The sequence below is a fragment of the Pteropus alecto genome, unplaced genomic scaffold (genome assembly GCF_000325575.1).
Source record: "Pteropus alecto unplaced genomic scaffold, ASM32557v1 scaffold152, whole genome shotgun sequence".
Lineage (NCBI taxonomy): Eukaryota > Metazoa > Chordata > Mammalia > Chiroptera > Pteropodidae > Pteropus > Pteropus alecto.
In genome coordinates, this window is record NW_006432227.1 from 248,284 (window position 1) to 267,505 (window position 19,222).

General features: G+C 41.2%; 1 protein-coding gene across 1 annotated transcript in view; it reads left to right on the forward strand.

The window, feature by feature from the left end:
• ADAMTS12 (ADAM metallopeptidase with thrombospondin type 1 motif 12) overlaps positions 1-19,222 on the forward strand; it is a 264,492-nt gene that overhangs the window by 201,199 nt on the left and 44,071 nt on the right. Inside the window, exons 19-20 of the mRNA XM_025043542.1 lie at positions 6,386-6,787; positions 13,682-14,803. Coding sequence (XP_024899310.1) covers positions 6,386-6,787; positions 13,682-14,803 — 1,524 coding nt within the window. The remainder of the gene's footprint in view (positions 1-6,385; positions 6,788-13,681; positions 14,804-19,222) is intronic.

A 19,222-nucleotide genomic window follows, 5' to 3' on the forward strand; every position in this document is an offset into this window, starting at 1 on the left:
ATGTGATAAATGCCAAATAAATAGGTAAAACAAAAAAAAAAAAAAGTGTCTAGACAAGTCAGTGAAGGCAAGCCTTGTCAGTCTCTCATAGTTCCAAACAGGCAGGACCCAGAGGCCAGGGTGTTCTCACCTCAGAGCCAGTTTTATTCTCTATCCAGTTCTGTGGTTTCTTGTGGGTCAGAGGTGGCTGTAAGGTCCAGAGCTAGACATCACCTCCCCTCACTGTAGCTCGTTGCTAGGAAGAACTAGGAGCTACAGGTGAAGATCAGGCGAGCACTGGGTTTTGTGTGTAGTCGCAGTTTCTATGAATCCTTCTCCGGGAACAGCGAGCCAGGAAAGAGGAACCTTTCTTAGCGGTAATCAATAGCCCGCTGCTCTGCAAGGTGCCTGTGCCTCCCTCACACCCACTCTCCCTCACGGCTAAGGACCGTCTACCAATGAATTCCTTTGCTCTCATTAAATAGCAACCACTGCACCCAAGCCTGGGATTCTTGCCTCACTTTTCAAAGCCACTCTCTCAAGTGGATTAAAAACACAGCTTTTTATTTCCTGAATTTAGTTTTGTCCCCGGTGTTCAGATTCTCATTCTTATTGTTTTAAGAAGTCTGTCTTGGCCTGAATATTACCAGTAAATATTTGTTAAGCAGTCATTATTTCCCATGAGGGATACAATGCTGTTAATTATTGTATAATAGTTATCATTTATTGAGCACCGATATTGTGATATAATAGAAAACATATTTAGTCTCCGTCCCTGGTTCTGGGCAGAGCTCCGACAACCTTTGGAATCTCCAAAGTGGCAGCGATAAGTGTCTTTTTGTATGCTCACTGGATGACTGGTGGCTCGGGGCTTCAGCTTCAGGATGAAGGGGGGTTGCCTGAGGAGCCACCCATGTGATTAGAGGGTTGGGACATTCAGCCTCCCACCTGTAACCTCTGGGGAGGACAGAGAGACTGGAGATCTAGTTACTTACCAAAGTCCAGTGATTTAATCAGTCATGCCTTTGTACTGAAGTCTCCGTAAAAAACCCCAACCAAAGGTGATAGAGGTCCAGGTTGTTGAACGCAGGAGGTGCTGGCAGCAGGGCACACCTGACGAAGGTCTGTAAGCTCTGCGCCCTTTCCCTCATCCCCTGCCCTGTGCACCTCTTCCATCTGGCTGTTCCTGAGTTGTATCCTTTTACAATAAACCAGTCATCTAGCAAATAAAACATTTTCCTGAGTTCTGTGACCCACTCTAGCAAATTATCAAACCTGAGGAGGGAGTATGGGAACCTTTTGTTTAAAGCCAGTAGGTCAGAAGCACAGGTGACAACCTGGACTCGCAACAGGTGTCTGAAGGGCAGGGGGATTGGCAGTTTTGTGGGATTGAACCCTCAACTGCAAACAGTTAGTGTCAGAATTGCTTAGCATGGAAAATCCACACCTTTGTCGGAACAGAAGTATTGCGAAAAGAGAACAGAAGAAAACAGTGCATTTTTTTAAAGCACCTGTTTCACCCTTGACAATGTTTTAAAGATGCCTGATATATTCTCTTTATCATTCTCAACTACTTGGAAAAATAACTATTATTATGCAAATTTTACAGAGGAAGAAATGTTCATGACCTCACTTGGTATCATGCAGCTCGTAGGTGGCAGAGATTTGAATCCAAGGCCATCTAGCTATAATTCTGCTGCAGATCTACATACAGCAGAACCCCTAAAGAGAGGTGTGCACCTCTCCCCTCATTCGGGCTGGGCCTAAAGCAGGGAAGCAGATGTGGTGGGCACCAGAAGATTTTGATGCAGACACTCACCTGTCGAGGTCGAGGCAGAGCTGAGGATACTGATGCATCATAATCACCCAAAGCTCATAGTTTATCTAAGGGTTCGCTCTTGGTGGTGTACATTCTATGGATTTGGACAAATATATAAGACATATTTCCACCATTATCATATCCTATAGGTATTTTCACTGACCTAAAAATGCTCTGTGCTCCCCCTATTCCTCTCCCTAACCCCGGCGACTACTGATCTTTTTATTGTCTTCATATTTTTGCCTTTTCCAGAATATCATATGATTGGAATCATATAGTATGTAGCCTTTTTTATTTTGTTTTATTATTATATTAGCATAGGGCCTTTTAACATTGGCTTCTTTCACTTAGTAATATGCATTTAAGCTTCCTCCATGTCTTTTTATGGCTTGATAGCTCATTTTTAGTGCTAAAAAATATTTCATTGTCTGGAGGTACCACATTTTATCCATTCAGCTACTGAAGGATATCTTGGTTTCGTCCAAGTTTTGGCAATTATGAATAAAGCTGTGATAAACATCCAAGTCCAGGTTTTGTGTGGACATGAGTTTCCAACTCCTTTGGGTAAATACCAAGGTATGTGCTCTCCATAGTGCCAAATCATTTCTTCGTGTTAGGAACCCTAATTGTTAGATATTTTAATGTATTTTTTATTCCATTGTACAGATGAGGGCACTAACGCCTTCACAAAACTTTCCAAGGTCATTTAGCTACAAGTGGTAGGGTCTAGATTTGAACCCAGATATGTCTGCCAAGACGTCTGTGCTGATGCTACCACATCATGCTACTGTCTGCGATCTCAGGATAGGCAGGTTTTGGTGCTAAAACCTTTTTAAAATATTTCGATTTAAAATTATTTCTCATACATTAAAGCACAATGAAAATGATATAAACTAACAGAAAAATCTGACTCTAAAGCTCAATCATGCATGCAGATTCACAAAGGGATTAAAGAAAAGAAATTAAGTTAATTTGCTTTTTAAGACTAAATGAATATTAACGTCGATTGCTTTGTTGATATTTGTTTTTGCAAGCTTAGTCCAGTAGTTTCCTTGGATATGAATTTCAAGTTGCAGCATCTTTCTCTGTCACCAAATTTTATGATACCTAAAAAGTTCATACCCATCATTCAGAGCTGTCATTCCCCTCTTCCAAAAGGATATCATGTGCAAGATTTCTTCTTTTTTATTTCTGGTTATTGTCCTCTAGTGATAGTTTGTTTCTGCATCTAATTTGGATGTTCTATGTTCTTTCTCAAATAACTATTCAAGAGAGAATTTTTTAAAAGATTTAATAAAACCTTCTGATCATCTAAACATAAGAAATATATGTATTACATGGTCAGTGGCTTTCAGGATGAAAGTCTTGTGTAGCACATCCAGGATGGTGTAGCCTGTCAAGAAAGAAATTATTTGGAATTAAAGTATTTCTGATTCCAGAAAGAAGTCATTTGACTCTCTTTTCTCTATCGACTTCTCTCTGAGCTTTGGTTTACAGCAAAGCAAAGCTCTGCGAGGCTACAGCTGTGATGGTGCCCTGCATATCCAAAGTGGTCAATAAACTTCTGATAGTAATTCATTTGACCCTGGCAGCTGCATGTAGGTTTCAGTGTGAAAAGAATGGCTCGCAATTTAAGTCAAGCTTTCTAAACCTCAGCGTTCTAGCTGCTTTGGGCTGGATAATTCATTGTTGTGGGGACTGTCCTGTCCATTGTAGAATATTTAGCCACATCCTTGTCCTCTACTGACAAGATGCCGGTATTACACTCCCTACCCCTCCATTTGCGACAACCAAAAATATCGACAGACGTTCCCAAATGTCTCCTGGGGAGGGGACTGTGAGACATCTGCTGATCTGAATAAAGGAATGGGGTCATTGAGACTACAAAAGGACCGTGAACTTTGGGAGAGGAAATGAGCATACTGTGTGTATGGGACAACAAGAAAGCTAGAGGAAACGAGGTGGGATGAACAAGATAGAGTCATAATCTGAAGACACTATAAAGGACAAGGAGGCAGTGGCACTTACATTGTAATAAATGGTTATATTGGAATTTGGAATGGCGATTGAATTGGATTTTAGAATGTAAATGCTATTAGGGAAAAGATTAAGACAAAGAAAGTAATTATAAAAGTGATTTTTTTTTTAAGAGCAAGAGTTTCTGTTCTGAGCAAGAACAGTTTTCTGAGTGATGATGATTAGAAAGAGGTATTTTTGTATTTTATTGATTTATTGGTAGTCAGAGCTGCCAGAGCAGGCACTGGTATGGGAATTGGTAGAAAATACAGATGAGAGAGAAACTGAGAGGTTCTCTATCCCATTCCTCCTACTCAATCTCAGAGACGGTCCACACTACAGTAAACCTCCTAGACAACTGCAGGCTCTTTAAGGGACTCGAAACACTCTCTCTCTCTCTCTCTCACACACACCGCACACGCACACACTTCTATTATACAATAACTCATACTGAAACAACAGCGTCCATTTTGGGAAGAAAAAAAGATTAACAATCAAATCCATTTATTTGGTACCAAAAACATAAATGGTTTTTAACCCTGACTTTAAATAAAAGTCATCAAGAACTCTTAAAAAACACTGATGTCTTGGCTCTACTCCCAAGAAATTCCAGTCAACTGATCTACAGTGGGACCTGAACACTGATCATTTTTTAAAGGTCCCAAGTGTTGATACAGTATAACTGGGATTATAAGATTGACTAATACATAGGGTCTAAAGAACAAAACAAGACGACGCATGATTAATTATCCAATTATGTGTTAGTTGTCATCAGCATCCTGGTAGGAGAAAAATCGATGGCAAAAACAGAAAAAATCAGGTTAGGTCGTTGTTACTTCTATGCTGATTGAACCAGAGAGATTGTCTTATTTGAGTAAATAAATGAGCTGGGCCTTTTGTCTCGCTGAGTTCTTTGTGTATTATTTTGCCCTTCTCACCAATCACTCAGAGTGTTTTAACAGTCTTATGTTATAAATCTCCTACAGATATGAATATAAATTATCCTGTTGCATTATAAAACTCCTAGAAGAAGTGAGATCAGGGCAGACACCAAAAGAATGAGATGGGCAACAGAAAACAGGCAGTGGCTTCTGGGCCCCGGGCCTGGAAGACATTTGCAGGGAAATAACGAGAACAGTTTTCACTTTAAACTAGTGACAAACATATGCAAAATGTCCCCAGGAGACTGTGGAGGAAATTTCAGAATGAGAAAATAAGAGGTCCATTATCACTTTGCGATGACATAGCTAAAAGCCATGGAGCAAGTAATTAGATAAATTATACTTTCAGTCATCTCAGATTAAGGCCCTTCCAGAATGACATTTTATACATTCAGTAGTGTGTTTGACCTCTTTTGGAAATGTCAGAGGTAAGATAATGTGATTAGATTGATACAGTGGGCATTCGTTTGCTTTCCCATCGTATGGTTCCAGCATTAGCTCTTTATTCACACAAGACAGCCAGATGTCAAACACTAAAGAATATTAAGTAAACCTTAACTATTAACCAAAGAATCTAATAGAATTGAAGAATAGCTTTCTTCTAATATTTTTCAACCTGAGTATAAGAATCAAAAGAAGTTCTACCTGAATAAAACCAATATTTTGTAACTATAACTCATACTACAAAGTTTTGTCTTCTTCAAAATTCAGTACTATCAAAAAATTGGAAAACTTTCTTAAATTCAGGAATGAAGGACTTTACATGCTGTACTGTTACTTCATGCAGTAATAAAATAGAAATATTCCATTTTATTACTACACGGAGGGATAGAGAAGCTGACTGTACATTCAAGCAATGGTGAGCCCAGACTACACAAGTCAAGACACTTATTCTGTCTTTTGTGTTCAGGAAGATTTGCACAGTGATGGAGAGAAAAAGAAAGGGCCCCAAAACGGGCTTCCTGTGATTTTCAAAAGCTATTTCTATGTAACCACTGGGCCCACTGCCTAGAATCTTGAGTAAATCATCCATGATCCAGGATAGAGAAAGAGCATGCATACTTGTTTTTCCACAGAGAATCCAGAATATTAATTTAGCCAACAGTTTCAACTGTTGAACCTGTCAAGAACAGCTGACAAGTAAAACATAGCTTACATTTCTTCTTTTTCTACTCTTCTTATCAAAGGGACCAGTGAAAATATTAATGGGTAGACTGAAGGAGATAGTGGAGTAGATGAAGGCAAGGCCCCTGATTCATCATCTCCTAAATTAGTCAGTGTTTAAGTACATGCCTAAATGCTTTCTGTTCATATTGGAATAGAAAAACATTTGATTAGGAGCCAGGAGACAAAATTCTAGATTCTTTTACTCAATAGCAACAGTCAAAATAACAATGGATAATAGAGTTCTTATTACGTGTCAGGCTCTGTCCATAAATTGGTATTTCAGTTGATCGACAACATTTATATGAAGTCAATACTGTTACGTCCATTCAACAGATGAGGAAAATAAGGCTTAAACTCGCTTAAATGTGCACCACAGAAAACCAGACCTCGGTTTTCTTGATTGAAAAGAGAGCCTTTTTTTTCCCTTCTTTTTTTTTTTCCATTCAAAAACATTCTTATTTAGGATCTCCTTATGCCAGGTGCTCTGCCAGGCCCTAGAGCTGTGATTGAACATGCAGAGCACCCTCTAATGGGCTGGGGCATCTCCAAGGACCTCTTGACTCTGTATGCTGTACCTCTTCTCAGTGATGGAATTGAATATGTCTATCTATATATGGTGATGATCTTCCCTCACTTGTCCATGTGTGTCTGCAGGTGGTGGGCAGGGGAGTGGGAAGTGTGTTCGGCGACTTGCGGGCCCCACGGAGAGAAGAAGCGAACGGTGCTGTGCATCCAGACCGTGGGCGCTGACGAGCAGGCTCTGCCCGCTAAAGACTGCCAGCACCTGCTGAAGCCCAAGGCCCTCATTTCCTGCAACAGAGACATCTTGTGTCCATCAGACTGGACAGTCGGCAATTGGAGTGAGGTAAGCTCAGGGGTTAAAAGGGAAACTGGCATTATTTATGCCTCATCAGCAGCCCCCCCCATTCCTCATTATTAACCAGTCCAAGGTGACCCTAGAGAATATTGCACAGTAGCCAGCATCTGTCACCTCTGGCCTGTTTCCTGCATTTCCCACCTCCTAGTATTCTATCTTGTTTATTTTCCATTCTTATAGGATCTTCCTCTCACTTGTCCAGAGATGAGCTGGATCTTGCTTGCACAGGCATACAACAGCTAATTGCTAAATTGTCAGAATTTTTGCTGGCCCATTTATAACCATTGGTGGCAAATCAGGGCTCCCCACCCACCCCAGGAGCTGGTTTGTTAAACGTTTACTAGTAGTTATGTTCCACTGGAACTATGTAGTTAGCTAAAACCAAAGGTGTGTCACGTAATGGTAGGACGACTGCCTGATACTGGAAGACGCCTCTCAAATCATCCATCTTTTCAGCATGTGTCAAAGCCAGACCTGCCAAGGTTTAGGACATCTCCTAATATTAGCCACAGAAATTCAAATAAGTGTTGCATTTCCTGAAAATTAATCTGATATGATTTTCTGAGTATAACTAGAAATCAGTGGGCTAGAAGGTCATGAAAAACTCTCAGGCTTCAGTTTCCTTTGGGTCACCATGGAACGTGGTACCACCTGTACCATCTCTGAAGATAACTAATTGAAAACAGAAAACACTCATTTAAATGCAGCTGCTTTGATAACCTTATTTTCAAAACTCTCTTTCATTAGCTTGTAGTCACTGTTTAGGTTTATTTCACTTATAATTCTGTGCAGAATTCTCTCGGGCATCTAGTGAAAAGTTTTTTGTTTTTTTTTTTAATGGTAAATATGGTCCCTATATTATAAAACTTTTTATCAAATGGGAAATGTTGGACCAAAAAAAAAAAAGAAAAGACAAAGGTATGCATGCAAAGAAAACATATCTAATGCAGGTATGCTACTGCTACATGCACTGATGCATGTGCATATATCAGCAATAGGCCAGAATATTCCCTCGGCTATTCCCAGGAGGGTACAGAGTGATAGCTTGTCCCTGCCTGGCCTATTCGTCCACCACCAACCTAGATTGCTGTAAATTGCTATGTTGTCAGAATAAGGTCGAATAAGGTATTGTGACTGGTCCATTGAAGCTGTTTACCAAAAGTGTTTGGGCTGCATCCAAAGCAGTTAATAATTCTCGTCATGTAGAATTTACTAATTGCCAGAATCTTCATACTTTTTTAAAGGACTCTGCAGTTACATATTTGGCTGAGGAGTTCTTACTGTGTTTGTGTTTATGGGGAGCAAAATGATATGCCTTACCTGGAGAACAAAGGACCAAAACATTGGCACAATGTGACAAGTACTCATTTCTGTTGTTCCAGATACAGGCCATTGCATAGTGTATTGATAGCAGACTCGATCGAATCCAGTTTCCAGCTTCCACTTGAGGGAGCTGAACAGAAAGTCTGAGTCACTGCCTTCATTCAGGAGATGTTGTCAGGAGAAGTGCTTTTAGTTAAATCAGCATCAAAATATTCATCAAATAGGTCTTCCTTTCTTCCCTCTTCTGTCTTGCTAACGTCTGTACATATTAGCCCTCTAATGAGCTTTACTAGAATGCGATGAAATGTCTTTGACATTCAAACTATGCCTAGATACTTTAAGAGAGATGATATAGTGATTCTTGCTATACCTTGTATTTGTATTCTGGATTTTGTCTTGAGATTGACATTAATTCATGCAGGGTAGCACTCCAGCAATACCTGGTCATTTGGTCTGCACTGGGCCCTTTAGGTTGCCTTGGATGAGTCTGAAGCCGTAACATAACTGGGCCAAAAGACCCAAGAGCTGTGAGGCTCCTAGACTCCTGTAGAATGGTCCTCCCTGGGCTGACCAAGGTAGAAAGAAGATAAGGCAAATCCATGACCTACCCTTTCCTGTCAAGGCACCTCTACCAACCCAAGCAATAAGAGAACGATGGAGTCAGCTGTGCCAGCCTGGCATACTCATCCCTGACCCAGCCAGGGGTCAAATGGGGGACCTCGTGAGTGCCCGAGCTCCCCCTATGACAAGCTCCTCCCCCTCTAAGCTCAGGTTCTGAACTCCTGGCTCCTACTCTTTATTTTAGATTTCACCAAGAATCTTTTCCTGGTTTTGCCCAACCTACTTTGTGGGCTTGGAGGGTAAAGAAAGGGGAGTCTGTTGTCAACAAAGTATCAAAGTTTCTGGCTCCCATTTTTACTAGGTACACCACTTCAGCGACGGGCTTTGTCAGAGGCGGCCAGTCTATTGGTGAAGGACATGGCCTATGGGGTTCAGATCCTGGTTCTGCCACTTATTAGATGTGTGAATTTAATATCTGTGGTTGCTTCTGTTTTTTCTGTGGCTCATTTTCTCCATCCATAAAATAGAGATAACAGCAGTACTTAGACAAAGGAAGTTATAAGGATAACTTCCTTATGCTAGAACGGTGCCAGCACATAGTAAGCTCCACACATGCATCATTTGTTGAAGTGAATGGATGGAAATAACAACAGTGTCATCCACCATTTGCTGAGTGCTTTTCACGCTATATTGTTTATCTCATGTAACTCTTAAAATAATTCCATGAGGTTGGTATTACTTCATTAATTCCCTTATTTCTCCTTGAGTTAGACTAATAGATTTAGTGAGATAGTACTTTTTCTAGGTTTTCCAGACCTGGCAAGCCCTAATTGTATGGCCTTGAACTGGTATTAAACCTCTCTCAGCCTTTTCTCATTTAAAAAGTCAAGGTTATTGTAAGGCTTGACGATAATTCATGTAAGCCCTTTACACAGTGCCTGGCAAATACTAAGTATTCACTAAATGGTAACTTTATTATCAGGCGAAGACTTGAAACTAATAATACACTTTTTTTAAATGGAAATGAAAAAACTAACTAACTAACTAATAAATAGATGAAACAAAGAAAGAAAGAAAAGGAAGGAAGGAAGGAAGGAAGGAAGGAAGGAAGGAAAGAAAAGAAAAGAAAAGAAAAGAAAGAAAGAACCCTTGTTACTCTTTTACTAATTTACTACTGAAGGAAGGAAGGAAGGAAGGAAGGAAGGAAGGAAGGAAAGACAGACAGACAAGGGTCTATTTTCCCTGCTACTCTGACTTTGTAAACCTGCCCAGACAATAGCACCCAAATGTCCTGACAGAATTGATCTGTGGCCCCTGTATTGAGGAGCCACATATTAATAGCCAAGCTGAGGACTGTTTTACTCATGGAGCACTATAAGCACAGGGCTTAGGCCTTGCAAGTTTTTCAAGGGCCTACAGAAATGTTGAGGACCTGGGAAAAAAAAAAAAGCAAATGTACTAATTCCATAAAAACAAAAGGACACTGCCAAATCAGAAATTAACATTTGATTACGTATCAATAGCAAATACTTACTGGGCATTTAGTGTGTGTGTTAAACACCTTTCTAGGTATTAACACAATACCTCACAAGAGCCTTATTTAGCTCTATTTTACAGGTGAAGAAATTGAGGCTCAGAGATGTGTAGAAACTTGTCCAAGGTCGCACAGCCTCCAAGCAATAGAGCCAGGATTTGAGTGCAGGCAGCAGAGCTTTTACTCTGAACACTTTGCCATATTAGATCTCAGACGATATGACAGCTCTTAGTGTTCATAAAGAATGTGTTATGTTTGGAAACAATTTGTAAATAGGCTTTTCTCACTTTTCTGGGATTCCAGACTATACATAAATCAGAGCCACTCATAAATTAAATGAGTTCCCTGCACCAAATATTTTCAAAAACAAAAGAATAAAAAGTCTTTCAAGTAGTTTTTACAGAAAAAATGATTATATTTCACTTGGGACTAGAGACGCTTTTTAATATATCTGATGGGACGTGGGGTGTAGCCTCCACAAGCAGACAAGCCCGGGGTCTGTGAAGATCTTCGATCAGCCCTTTCTGTGCCCGACAAAAAGTATACAAATAAACAAATGAATAAAACAATGAATTAGCCAAGTTACTGAGAATCTATTAAGTACAAAGCTGTTCACTTGGGTGTTGGAGTGCACAAGTGACCAGAGAGACAAATGAGCTCTCCTGGTTCTTCAGACAGAAGGCACTGCAGCAAGCGTCAACGATGTGTCTACTGCTGAATGAGAAGCAAATTTAAACTCATGTGAAGTCCTACAGGAGTTTCTGCCAGCTTGAGGGACACAGAGCATGGAAGGCTAGGAGACATTTCTGAGTCGCTTGCTTACCTTAGTATTCCCCAGTTGTAATTAATGTCCAAGATGCTCCTGTCCGAGCTGGACACCTAATGTTTTAGCCTCGACCACCTGCCCTTTTGGTATGGGATATCTATAGGTGCCAATATCTCAGTTCTTCCCAGATGTCAGCAGCCTGTGCTTCACCGGGCTTCCTGCAGAACACAGGTGGGCACTCTTGTTTGAAACAGCCACTCACAGAAAACCAGTTGGGGGCCATGTTGGTTCTCTTCATCATGGCCGATTTTTAAAAAATTATCTAGAGTACTGTATTAGTTTCCTAGGACCGCCATAACAAAGTATCACAAACTAGGTGGGTGAAATGACAGAAATATATTGTCTCACCACTCCGGAAGCCAGATGTCTAAGGTCAGAGTGTCGGTAGAGTTGGCTCCTTCTGAGGGCTGTGAGGGAGAGTCTGTTCCTCGTTCTTCTCCTGGATTCTGGTGGTTTGCTGGCAGTCTTTGGTGTTCTTTGGCTTATAGATGCATCACTCTGATCCCTACTTTCATCTTCACATGGCATTGTCCCTATGTGTGTGTCTCTGTATCCAAATTTCCCCTTACTATAAAGACAACAGTCATGTTGGATTAGGGCCCACCCTAATGACCTCATTTTAACTTGACCAGCTTCGGTAAAGACCTCATCTCCAAATAAGACCACATTCTGAGGTACGAGGAAAGAGGGTGAGCAGGGGTTAGGACTCTGATACATCTTTTTTGGAGGGAGACACAGTTCAACCCAGAAGAGGTACCTAACTGTTTTAGCTTACTTTCAAAGCTGGTTTTAGTATGAAATCCAATCATCCATTTATAAATTCTTGACACTGTACATTAAATATGTTCATGCCCAAAGCATTAGCTATTTCTCTACTCAGCCCTCTAGCTTGAACTCTCTGATAAACCCTAAGTGTGTTTTTGACTGCAGCTCTGTCTGAGCCAGTTATGAGCCCCGCTCCCTGACAGTGTACCTCAGGTGGGTGGAGTTGACTAATTCAGCAGCAGACCTCTTTCTCAGCGGGCTCCCCCAGAGGCTTTAATCTAGGGGTGGTAGCAAGTGAAGGCAAGGTAATTCTCAGGGAGGACATTAACAGATTGACAAGCTGCTTGCCTGGTACAGAGTTCGAAATTATAAGGTAAGGGCACACGATAATCACAGCAGACATTGGTTTTGAGAATTCTGAAGCTACCAATTGAGATGAGTTCTAAGCATGGTGTTGTGTCCTGCATTTATCTCTTCTGAAGGGCTTGACAGCTCCTGAGGAGATAAACACAGTTGGAAGATGTACCAGAAGTGTGGGCTGAACACAGAACAGCACTGCTTTTTCTGGTATGACTATGAGAAAAGGCAGCTTGGTTTTTAAGGCCCAACATACTCACTAGATCATTAACACTGTCCCAATGGGCACAGTGTACCCCAGTGCGAAGCAATGGCACCCCCCGATTATTTGAAAGATTCACCGTCAACTGTCTTTGCATACATGGGTAAGAAAGCAGATGGGAAGGAACAGTAGATGTGCTGGAGAGCATGTACACACGGATGTCACACCAAATAATGGCTGTGGAACCCCCTGAAACCCACTGAGCATTGTGCAGTCCCCGCTCTCAAGAAACCTGCTTCGGGGTCAGAGATATATGGCGGACAAATGTGAAACAGCCAGGATAGACGCCTGGACCGTTCATGTTCAAGTGCCAACTATTTGGTGGATAACGTAAAACGTCATTGAAAAAGAAAGCTAAAAATGGATCAGTTTGGTAAAAATCTAGATTTTTCAAAACATCTAGAAATGTAGTGTCATGTAGCAACTTTATGTGTTTTATAGCTGATGAGACTGATGACATAAGTATTCTTTACTGTGATCCCTGAGGAAGAATTTTCCTATTAGGATTCCATGGGCAATCTAGGTGCCTGTGCTTTGGCATGCCCTTCAGAACATGGAGGGAACACTGGAGAGTGGCCCCTGCCACTGCCCCAAGCAGAGATCAGCTAACACTTTGTAAAGGGTGTCTCCCAACTTTGGTTAACTACCCACCTTTAAATTTCAGAAAAGGTCCTGGATCTATGTACGTGTGTGAGTATGTGATTGTCTAGCTTATAATCTGAACCCATCTGACACAGGCAAGTGAAAATAGAGCTTATTGTACCTGGGTGAGACTATGTGAATTATAATAATAGGTATTGTCTAAATATAAAGGGAAAGGTTCATTAGAACTAACTTAATAGATGTCAGAGAATACATAAATGTTTTACATTAATTTAATATCATCAAAACCCTAGGAAAGATATTACTATCTCTTTAAAAAGATCAGGTGACATATTTCATATTTAAATCATTGTACTCTTTGTGGATCTACTATCCAGCATTCAAAGCCCAAGGAGACTTCAGCTGTACTTATCATGGTTTATATTTTTAGTTTGTGGAAGGTAAATGGTTGGTCTTGAGCCTCAGCTGGTCTCCAGGAGAAACATATTTCCATTGGAAATGAAAGGAACACAGAAACCAAATATAAAATAGAAGAGAAGAGTTTTAGCCACACGGTTCAGTTCCCGTTGGGCCTGTCCTGGTCGTTGTGGACCTGAGCATGAGAACCAATGCCCGTTTCCCAGTGATCTAACAGGTGTCTCTCTCCTCCAGTGTTCTGTTTCCTGTGGCGGCGGAGTGCGGATTCGCAGTGTCACATGTGCCAAGAACAATGATGAGCCTTGCGACTTGACAAGGAAACCCAACAGCCGAGCTCTGTGTGGCCTCCGGCAATGCCCGTCCAGCCGGAGAGTTCTGAAACCCAACAAAGGCACAATTTTCAATGGGAAAAAACTACCAACATCTGAGCAAGACCCCTTAAAGCCCGTCCCTTCAATGACATCGAATCCCAGAATGCTGACCACAGCCACAGTGCCTGAGTCCGTGAGCACGAGTTCTCTGGCAGTCACTAGCCCTAGTCCTACCACAGCCTCCAAAGAGGGAGACCTGGGTAGGAAACAGTGGCAGAATGGTTCAACCCAGACTGAGCTGGACTCCCATTATGTCGCTTCCCCTGGAAGTACGTCCCAGCCCATCCTCACTTCCTGGTCTCTGAGTGTCCAGTCAAATGAAGAGAATGTTTCCAATTCAGACCCTGGCCCTAACTCAGATGGTGACCTTTCAGCCACAACAACGAGTGGTTCTGATTTGTCACCTTCTAGCAACCCTGTGACTTGGCAGGTGACTCCATTTTACAATACCTTGACTAAAGAACCAGAAACAGAGATTCATAGTGGCTCAGGGGAAAACAGTGAACAGCCTGACAACAAAAATGAAAATAGCTCTATAGCATGGACCAAGATCGGAGTACCTGGAAATGATGCTTCAGTGGAAAGAAGTACAGAAATGCCACTGGGACCTCCACCTTCACCTTATCTTTCGGGGGCATCCTTGTGGTCACCTTTCAGCACGGTGACAGAAGGACTGCTACCCAGCCAAGGGCCTACTACTCTCAAAAATGATACGCCAAGAGCTGAGGGGATGGTCACTGAAAAGCCAGCTAACACGCCACTTCCTCTGGGTGGAGACCGCCAGCCAGCACCCTCAGAAAAGTTGGTAAACCTCAGCCTCCCAGAACTTCCAAACACGACTCCAACACAGAGTTCTGAACTGGTCCTGACTGAAGAAGATGCAACAAGTCTGATTGCTGAGGGGTTTTTGCTGAACGCCTCCAATTACAAGCAGCTCTCAACAGGCCACAGCACCGCATACTGGATTGTTGGTAACTGGAGTGAGGTAGGAGTTCCACTTCTTACCCCATGGCTGTTTCTATGTGGAAACTTAGTTAAGAGTGTTGCGTTCTTGTGCAGATTTCAAAACGGACTTGTATGAAATATAGTCTCATGTGGGATAAACTTGAAACAATCAGGTTCATGCCCTCACCTCCCTCTTTACTTTTCTAACCCCAAAAATGGGCCGGTGTGGGGGAGGGGGGTGCGGATAAGGGGGGAGGGCGGATAATAAATCTCCAGGGAAGAGAAAAATTGTAGTGAGATGGTAGTGAAAAGAACCTTGAACTAAGTCAGGAGGGCTGAGCCAGCCAGCTGTGTGATAGTGGAGAATTCAGTCTATCTCTGAGCCTGCTTTTTATTGCAGAATAATAAAGCTGGTGTAGATCATGTGTGATGTTCCTTCTGGTAGTTAGATAGTTTACTTGGGATTTTTCTTTTTCTTGAGTTTAGCCTATATAGCTATGAACTTATTTTTTTGAACTGCTCCCGTTGCGTCCCATTTTGAAAAGCTGTGTTTTAATTTTCATTTGTCTCAAGGTAGTTTCTGATTTCCTCTTTGGTCTATTTGTTGTTTAGTAGCATATTGATTAATCTCCACGTATTTTTGTTCTTTCCAGTTTCCTACTTTCATGTCATTGTGCTTGGAAAAGATGCTTGATATAATTTCAGTCTTCTTGAGCTTATTGAGGCTTGTTTTGTGGCCTAATACGTGCTCTATCCTGAAGAATGTTCTGTGTGCACCTGAAAAAAAAAATATTCTGCTATGTTTGGATGAAACGTTTTATAAATGTCTATTAAGTCAATCCGGTGTCATGTGACATTAAAGGCCATTACTTCCATATTAATTTTCTGTCTGGATGATGTAGCCATTGATGTGAGTGGGGTATTAAAATTCCCTACTGTTATATAACTGTGACTTTCCCACCTTATGTCCATTAATCTTTGCTTCATAGATTTAGGTGTTCCATATTGGGTTTGTAGATATTTATGATCGTTACACACTCTTCTTGAATTGACACCTTTATAATTATGTAATGTCCTTCTTTGTCTTTATTTACATTTTTTGTTTTAAAGTCTATTTTGTCTGATATGAGTATTGCTATCCCACCTTTTTTTTGTTTCTATTTGAGTGAAACACTTAAAAAAAAACTTTAATTTTTAATTTTAAATTGGTTTTGGGTACACGGTATGTTGGTTAGACATTTATATCATTTATGAAGTGATCTCCCCTCTCCCCAATTACTCTGCCACCCACCTGGCACTAACATAGCCGTTACAATAATATTGACTATATTCCCTATGTTGTGCTCTACATCCTGTGACTGTTTGGTAACTACTAATCTGTACTTCTTCCTCTCTTCACCTTTTTCACCCAGACCCCTGCCCCCATCCCCTCTGGCAGTCACCACTTTCCTCTCTGTAACTGTGAGTCTGTTTTTGTTTAGTTTGCTCATTTCTTTTGTTTCTTAGATTGTGTATATAAGTGAAATCATATGGTATTTGCCTTTCTCTGTCAGACTTATTTCACTCAGCATAATACCTTCTAGGTCCATCCATGTTACTGCAAATGGTAAGATTTCATTTTTTATGGCTGAATAATATTTCATTGCATATATGTACCACTACTTCTTTACCCAATCATCTATTGATGGACACTTCGGTTGCTTCCATGTCTTGGCTATTGTGAATAATGCTGCAGTGAATATAGGGGTGCACACTGATTTGATTTTCTTTGGATAAACACACAAAAAGTTTAATAACTAGGTAAAAAGGTAGTTTCTTCTACCTGAGCTTTGTTTGTTCTTCTTTTTCTATTCCTTTAAGTATAAAGTTAGACTATTTTTGAGACATTTCTTATTTCCTGAGGTAAGCCCATATTGCCATGAATTTCCCTCTTCGGACTGCTTTCAGTGTGTCCCATAGATTTGGGGTCATTGTGTTTTCATTTGTCTCAAGGTATCTTTTGAGTTCTTCCTTGATCTTGTTGTTAACCTATTCATTGTTTAGTAGCATCTTATTTGGCATCCATTTGTTTGTGTGTGTGTTTTCTTTCTTGTATTGATTTCTTGATTTGATTTCTAGTTTCATGCCATTGTAATTGGAGAAGACTCTTGATGCGATTTCAGTCTTCTTAAATTTATTGAGTTTTTTTTGTGGCCTAACGTGTAGTCTTTTCTGGAAAATGTTCCATGTGTGTTTGTTTCTTATTGCCTTTGTTTTCTCTGCATCCTAGCCAACACTTGTTGTTTGTTGATTTATAGATGATAGCCATTCTGACAGGTGTGAGATGATATCTCATATATATATATACCAGCATTCCATATCTGAGGGCCAAAGATGATAAGAAAGAATTGTCCAGTCCAGAACACCAGTTGCCCCAGTGGTCGAGAATGAAAGACCCCTGGTTACTACTCTTACTTAAGGCACCTGCTGGACACCTCCTTGCTGGTCTCTGCACTTCCAGTCTCTCCCCTTTCCAGTGCTTTCCACACATCATTGCAATAGATGTAAGATTGCCAAATCAGTCTTCCAGAAAGAATTTTCTAGTCAAACCAACCACCTGCTCACAAATCTTTAATAACTCTTCATTACATATCAGATCAGATAAAATCCACTCTAACATCTAAATAGCCTTCACAACCTTACATAATCCAGCTTTCAAACCATACTGCCTCCAACTTAAGCTTCAATAAATCTTACCCGCTCAGTTCCCTCAAAAACCTTCCCCTTTCAGTCCAACGCCTTTATTTGTTCTGTTTCCTTTGCGTGGACTTTTTTCTCCCTCCTCCTCTTCCCTTTTAAATCCTACCTGTTCTTCAGTATCAAGCTTTGAGCTTCTTCCATAAAGCTCTTCTTATCCTGAAGATTGGAAGTAATTTTTAGCGTTCCTTAACATTTGATCTACAGTCTCCCTCACCATGTCCTCCCACTTTCTGTCCTGTGTTGAAGGATGGTTCGTGCCCCCTGTTGTACACAGCACGTTCCTCTAACTCATTGTGATTCCAGAAATTAAAGACTGGATGTAAAAACCAAGTTAACACTATAAACAGACATGAAGCTTGAAACCAGATATTCTGCGTTTCAAACCTGGTTCAATCCCTTACCAACTGTATGTCCTCACTGCACCCCAGTTTCCTCATCTGTAAAATGAAGACAATATTAATGTCTGGTTCATATGATTGTTATGAGATAAAAGTAATGACTCTGTGTGAGTCTCTCAGGGGAATGTCAGCCATGTAGGAAGCACTCGGTGTTTGTTCCGATATCTGTTTATGAAACAAAAAACTTAGGTGCTGCACACTGTGCATGGGTGTGGTTCTTATTCTGGTGGAAAATCGCTTCTCATTGGATTGCCTTTTCATTCAGTCAGACCCCCTGGGCCAGTCATGTAAATGGAAGTGATAGCATAATTTTCCACAGCCATTCATAGAGGCTTCCATATGATTCCGATGTAGCTCTTCATATCAGTACCAGTTCTAAATACCCCCAAACCTGCTGCTTGACCTGTAAATCGTTTGCCGTGGCGTCGCTAGTGCCTATGACAAAATGAAGTTGTCCCTCTACCTCCTCAGGGTTCTCCCTTCTCTGAACCCCCACTCCCAATCTGAAATTGAAATAAGTGACAATCTATGGACTCCAATTTAATTTTCCTGCATATTGTCCACGGGCATCCTCCTGGCGGTTTTCCCTTTGCACTGTTCTTTGCTGCCTAAATAGAAACTGTCAAAAAGGAAGGAAATTAATGTTTGCTCGTGACACCTGAATCTAGCAGGACTAGATGAGATCCCCAGAGACAACATGCAGTTATTTGCAACATAAATGTGGTGCAAAGAACTATGGACATTACTTGAGGTTTACCAGGGTCATCACCAGCCTAGCAATATGGCCTCCCTAGCTCCTTTCCTGGGGTTGGGCAAATGTCGTGTTTTTCCCCATGTTGTAATTTGAAATTAACAACAGCCTGTCTGTGTGACCTAAACTCTCTGGGTTCCCAATACCTGGAAAGTGGGACTCACAGTGCTGACCTTGCAGGTGTGTTGTATTTAGTAGGTAACATTTGTAGAGCACTAACCATGTGCGTGAGTTATCTCTGTAGTCCTCACAGCCCAAATGAGGAGGTGCGAGGGGTTTCACTGGTTTCACAGGCTAGAGAAGTTAGAAAACTGCAAAAGGTTACACAAATTCCATTGGCGTTGGATTTTCCTCTCACATATAAATCAGGGATTCTCGGCCCTGGCTGTTTATTAGAATCACCTGGGAAATTATTTAAATGACTGATGCCTGGGCCCCACCTGCAGAGATTCAGATGAATTTGCCTGGGGCAGGGGCCCCAGCGCTGGTATTTTTAAAAGCCCTGCGGGCGCTTTTAGCGAGGAGCGGGGAGGAACTGAGAACTCCCAACTCCACATGGGGGGGGTCTGGG